Source organism: Neopelma chrysocephalum, unplaced genomic scaffold (assembly GCF_003984885.1).
Source record: "Neopelma chrysocephalum unplaced genomic scaffold, ASM398488v2 Primary Assembly neopelma1_59, whole genome shotgun sequence".
Taxonomy (NCBI): Eukaryota; Metazoa; Chordata; class Aves; order Passeriformes; family Pipridae; genus Neopelma; species Neopelma chrysocephalum.
Genome location: NW_020897714.1, coordinates 18446003 through 18452370, shown reverse-complemented (window position 1 = coordinate 18452370; position 6368 = coordinate 18446003). Strand labels below are relative to the sequence as shown.

Sequence of the window (6368 nt, the reverse complement as noted above, 5' to 3'; positions counted from 1 at the left end):
CGCCTTCGGCTCTGCAGGCAAAACCTGGGCCGGGGCGCACGTTACGTAAACGGACGGCGTACGCAAGGTGCGTAATTCAGGCCGGCGTAGGGCGGGAAGAGCCCGTGCGCTTGGTGTAACATTCTTTCGTGGAGCGCGCAAGCACAGCCGGAGGGCTACGCTGATTGCGCAGGGGGTTTGAAGAATACGACCTGTCGCTTACGCGCTCGCGGGCTCCGCCGAGGTGGCGGCGGGGCTGGGGACACAATGGAGGGACAATAACGGGGCGAGGGGCGGCGGGGCGGGAGCAGCTCCTCGGGCCTCCATGGCGGCTCCGGCGGGTCTAGGTTTTTCCATATTAGACTAGTAGGGGAGTCTTGGCGCGGAGCTGGGGCAGGAGCAGAGTGACAGCGGCCATGATGTTTGGTGTCGCCAGAGCACCAGCAGGCCGGGAGAGGACTCCCCAGATCAACCAGGGACTCTTCGCCGAATGAAAGAATAATGCATGAGGCGATTACGTGGCACTGGCCATAAGTTCTTTTGTGCCGTGCCTGTAATATCGCCACGGGGCAGGTCAGCATGTCCCGGCACCAGGGGCCGTGTTGGGTGGGTGATGGGGTCACACCAGCCGGACCCAGCCCCGGCCCAAACGGCGGCTGCGCTATCACTGGTGCTTACTGGGCCGTCAGCTTATCAAAAACTGGCTGTATTGGCAGAAGAGAAAGTGAGTCCCTTTTAGTTCCAGACCCTTGAATAAAAGTAACAGCCTGGAACAGCACACAAATTACCATTTTAGTTTTATGTGCTGTATGTATGTATGTATGGCACGCGTGAGAAAGCAAAAAGCGATCTTGGTGCCTAAAATAAAGTATTGAAAGAAACTTGGGCCTTTCTAGGTGGGAGGGAGTCAAGTGACACTGCACACTCTCACACCTGGTACTTGGCCACTGGATATGAATGCCTGGTGTGGGAATGACACGTGCAAAGGACTAGATAAATGACAATAGCTGATCCATTCCTGGCTCTCCCAGATCAGCCAGCCTCCCTGCCTTTGTCTCTCTAGACTTTTCTCCACTGTGAAAAATAGTGCTTTACCTCAAGAAGAATACCAACTCTCTGTAAAGACACCACTTAAGGAAGACAAGCCCTCCGCATCTTTCACAAGGAAAAGTCTGGCTACAGCATCAGGCTTCTCTTGGATGAGTTTCTGGTCATCACTGCCTTTTTGCTTCGTGTTATTGTACAGGCATTTGTTAATCTAAATGGAAAAAATTCTTGTGCCAGTGAGGACAAGCTCCCTGACCAAAGTTAGACCATTCTCATTACCAGAGGACAAAGTAAGACCTTACCTTATAAATACATAAATTATTGAGTTTATTTTAAAACAAGCCATTCCATGAGCATCAGAGGTATTGCAAACTGAATCATTATTTTGTCCCCCAGAGCCCTGTTTCTTTCTTTATTCCCAGCTTCTTCTTTTGTACCCCATGACCTACATCTCTGGCTAGTTTGGAGCTGTGCTCCCTCAGCAAACTGAATCCTAAATGCCTTTCCCTCAGTGTAAGCGACAGTGCCAGCCTCTCTCTCCTATGTAGCCACTGGAATTGTTTTATTCCTTTTAATAATGATGATGATAACAATAATTAATAGTAATCTTTAGTATTCTTACTTCTGTTAGAAGAATGACAAGCCAATTATGTAAAGTTTGTCCCATTAGAGAACTAGACAATAGGTTTAAAATGTTGGATTGCACCCAGATTATTTCTCTCATGAAAGATCAATGGGATTATTGAGAGGAGGGTTTAATTCAAAGCACCCAAACATAATCAGACCTCTGTTCTAATTCAGTCTTTATTTTTAACTTTAATAAGAACAGTTTTAAAACATTCTCTTCAAAAAGTAAAAACTGCTAAATAAAAATGTAAGCATTATCAAGATAAAAATAGTCAAGATAAAAATGCCTAAAAACATATTTTTAAAATTACTTGTTCTTCTGCAGTACATGAGAATCCCTCAAGTTCTTGGGCTGTTGCTCCTCCCACTGCCTTTTCTACCTCTTTATGGTAATTTCATAACTGAGTTTATTCCAATTCTTCTTCATTTTGCTCCATTAAATTCTACCACTTAGACATTCTCTTTGAAATAAACTAAGAAAGACTATATTTAATCTCATGTGAAAGAACAGCTTTGATTTTCACAAAACATAGGAAAAGGATTCTGAGAACAATTCACAAGCTTATTTCCTGAATCGTTGTCTGCTGAAAGTTCAATTGAAAAACAAAGACCTTAAATGAACCAAATTCAGTAAAACTGAACTGTACAGAGTTCATCCCAGTGTTCTCCCAAAATATCTCAAATAGTTCTCAAAAGCTAGAAGTAAAGCCAGGCGATTGGTGGCCATGCACAAATCTTCATCCCAACTTGCCCAGCAGTACATTTACATTGGTTTTTTACCTATTCTTTGGCATCCCCAATCCCTCCCGCGGTTATTGCAAATGTAGCTTCGTTTTCAGGCATCTCAGGGCTGGAGAAAAAAACAACCAAGAAACTTGTGGGTTTCTCCATGTTAAATGCAGCTGTGAAACAGTCCCCAAAATGTTGTAGGTGTTAAGTGACTTGGAACACTTCAGTGCCTTTATACCTATGTGCAAACGTGATCAATATCATCACAATCCGAAAAAGTGAAATAATTATGTCAGGAAAACTTAGTAATTTCACAGCTCTGGAGCACCACTCTTACCAAACTTCTTCTTTAAGAGCTGAGCATCTTAGTAGGATTTATGATGAAAGATCACGTAATTTAATGTATGTAATATGCAAGACAACTTTAATTAGTTGTTTAATCTGATAATTAGTTTGTCCTTTCAGATTTTCTCCCAATTTACCATACAGAAAGTTTCAGTACCTTGAACTTCATCACCTTCTGGTTGCTCCTAATGCAGGTTCCTTGCTGTAAGGGAAAAGTCATTTACCTGTCATATATCTTTGCAATACGCAGCTCCCCTCTCCCTTTCCTCAAACTGATCCTGGTAGTTGAAGCATGAGCAAGGATGTGGCCCCCAATGGGCTTTTTTGGGTCTGCCTGAAAGCTGAAGTAGCAAGAAAATGGTGGTGATTCACTGTGCAAATTCCAGAGGTTAATACTGTGATTAACTGTCAGACAAGGCCTGTTCAACTCAGTAATGAACGATAAAAAGGTCAATATATTAAAAAAATACTTTAACACACTTGCCTCAAGATAGGATGTTCAGATGGTCAGTGCTGGCATCATTTGCCTCTCATTAAATTCAAGAGGCTCAAGAAATGCACAATTTAAACATCATATATAAGCTCTTCCAAAGGAAAATGGGATGCTTTTCCAATACTTTTTGTAGCTTCATGCTTTGTAGATTCATACACAATACTTTTGTGTCTTCATTCAAGTCACAGTGAAATCATACCATCATACCAGGCAGCAGATAAACGTAAAAAACATTATGAAAACTGAGAGAAACTTAGAGGTGTCATCCATGAACGATTCCTCATACCACAGGAACAAATAAAAAATCTGAACCTTCATTTCAGTGCCACTTGCTCTATCCAATCTCAGTTCTCATCTCTGTTAAATATGTATTACAAAATAGGAGAAATTTTTTAAAAAGAGGGAGAAAAATTCTCTTACGTCATAGTTGCTCCTGGGTCAGCAGTCATCTGGTTGGTCACAAACACGGCCACGTTATATTCTGCAATGGAAAACAATGCAAAGAAGGTAGACTACAGCCAATTAGAATGCCAAAATATTCTCCCATCCACAGTAAAAGCGCGGCTGCTGCTGAAGCACTTCACATTTCAAATGAACGAGCAGCAAATATTCTTTATGGCTGATGGCTGCAGTTAATCAGGAGTCAACTTGAATTTGCTCCTGCATGGCTTCAGCTGAGATACACTAAAAATGAGCACTTTTCAGAATTCCAGTGATCAAGTCTTTCTCAGTTCCCATCTTCTCTCTTGGCACCCTGCCCTCAGCCCCTTCTCCCTCCCTTTCTCTGTTTGCCTTTTTTTTGTTTTACTGCACAGAAAAAAAGCATTTACTCATTCCTCATCAACATTTCTGAGACATTCCAAAGAGAAGAAACTCTATTCATCCTGTCATCATCCCTCAGAGCATTGCAAAGTCCTGGGAAAGCGGTGATGGGCACAGCTTTTTTATCTCTCTGTGCCTTCATCCTTTTTTCTATTCTTTGTGTTTCTTTTGTATTTAGACTGTAGAAATTTGGGGAAGACAATTTCTCTTACTGGATATTTGTCCAGATCGACAATGTATTCTCTCATTTAGGACTTGACAGTATTTCTAGAAAAACTCTAAATGCTGAAAAGTTCTAAAGTTTTCTCAATCTGTCATCTTGAATTAATATATTTTCAGTTTGACCTTTTTGGTAACAGACAGAGGTGTAAAGTGAGGAAAGATTCCTAGGCCAGTGCCTGATTGATAATACACTTGGACTACTAGGTGGTTGTGCTACCAACCTTCTGATATTTTTTGGAGCCTTGACAGCATCTGAGCTAGTTTCTGTTGTCGTTCAGCTAACTCTCCACGACCACTGAAATCCACACGGAAAAGTGCCATTATGGAGTCAATGATCTGCATTGTAATTATGCTAGATAAGTAAATATAGTGAAAGAAAATAGGAAAACTTATTCTGAAACAGTAAGCATACAAAACCAAAAAGTCTTGTACCAATAGCTTGAAGATACCAGCTTCCTCATGGAACTTGGCTGCTACATAGTCAAGCAATTCCATCTGATGTTCACCTGGTGGGAAGTAGAGTAGAGTTGCCAAGTGAAATTAGGACCAGAAAGAGCTCTGAAGGAACAAAAGCCTGAATTTTAAAATCCCACTTTAGATGTTTGCACTGTTTATATTTTCACTGCCAGCAGTTTTAAATCCAGTGTCCAGTAACGATCTACAATACCCAACAGTGCCTGTGCTTCTCCAGGCTCCAGTTTCCACTTGCCCATTTCACAACACTTCTTTATGAAAAGCTTCACAATGAAAGTATGCAAGAAGACAACTTTTTTTCTTGTGTTAAGAAACTGAAAAGCAATATAAACATTTCAATTTAATGTTGAATTAAATGACACACAGAAATTGTTTTAATCGTATTTATATTGCACTCTCAAAGTAAAAGTCCCATTTAAAACTTTCTTAAGTTTTAAAGCAGTGTCTTGTGACAGAGTGTGTTGGAGCTGTTGATAAAATGATAATGTTAAAATGGGTACCTTGGAGAAAAAACATAAATATCATGCCAGTTGCAATACTGTTCTTACTAGTATATGCACGTGCATACAGCACATTGTCAAGTACTGCCTCATGGTCAACACTGAAGCGATCGGCAATGTCACGAAGACGGTCTGGTCGGCTGACATTAGTCAGAGTTAAGGATTTCTCTTTATACAAACCATGCCCTGAAAATAATAAAACTCCATTCCAAAATAGAATTAGGGGTGGGATGGGGTGGGAAAGAAGAATACTTATTTTGATCCTAGAGAAGACTGACTTTTTCTCTTCATGCTGTCCCATGTACCCTAAAGATAGTTTAAGGCTCACGATGATAATTGTTTTGTGTTTAGGGTTTGAGGTGGGGGGGGCTGGCATATGAATATCTGTGCTCTAGGAATTTAGCTGTGAGCAAAACCTGTTTATACACAGTCTATTGCAGATGTGAAGTGTTAAAAATAGTGTTTAGTACTTAGATAAATTTATCTTGAACAGAAAAGCTGCTATCACCCATAGGAGGCCTATTAGATCTTAAAAAAAAAAAATCACCAAAAACCCCCCAACCCAAAAAACAAAACCCAACAAAACAAACCAAAAACCTCAAAAAACAAAACCAAAAAAACCCAACAACAAAACAAAAAAAACCCAACCAACAAAAAAAAACCCAAAAACAAACAAACAAACAAAAAACAAAAACAAAAACCCAAACAAACAAACCAAAACCAAAAAACCCACACACAAGCAAAACTCATTTAAAATAAAATCTAAATCCTAACTCTAATTTTTCCAGGTTGAATTACATCAAATGACAGAGGAAAAAGTCACTTCCTTGTGGGCCACTACACACTGTGCTCTTCAGGATTTCTGTGCCACTCATAATGTTTTACATATATAAAGCTATCAGGAGACTCCTGCTTCCATATAATAAAATAAACTGTCTTTCAAGTTCGTCATACCTGTAGCTTTAACAGTCAAAAAGATACAAAGTGTTTTCAGTATCAATGAAGATAATCTTTCCACCTGTGTAGCCATTTGGTCCTGGGAGCTGAGCTGTTACTGCAGAGAATCATAGAAGATCAACATGAAAAAGTGGGGAAAATATTTTCTTGCTCCTTCTATTATTATTTTTTAA

General features: G+C 40.2%; 1 protein-coding gene across 7 annotated transcripts in view; it reads right to left on the bottom strand.

The window, feature by feature from the left end:
- Positions 1-1860: 1860 nt before the first annotated feature.
- Positions 1861-6368, bottom strand: part of DMC1 (DNA meiotic recombinase 1) — a 31235-nt gene continuing 26727 nt past the window's right edge. For 6 of the 7 annotated variants that reach the window (XM_027680239.1, XM_027680236.1, XM_027680235.1 and 3 more), the window contains 7 exons: positions 6220-6292; positions 5287-5378; positions 4697-4770; positions 4486-4600; positions 3641-3701; positions 2952-3068; positions 1861-2503 (listed from right to left, as the gene is read on the bottom strand). In XM_027680239.1, the coding sequence (XP_027536040.1) occupies positions 2434-2503; positions 2952-3068; positions 3641-3701; positions 4486-4600; positions 4697-4770; positions 5287-5378; positions 6220-6292 (602 nt within the window). In that variant the 3' untranslated portion in view covers positions 1861-2433. The remainder of the gene's footprint in view (positions 2504-2951; positions 3069-3640; positions 3702-4485; positions 4601-4696; positions 4771-5286; positions 5379-6219; positions 6293-6368) is intronic. The other variant, XM_027680233.1, reaches the window with a different exon arrangement.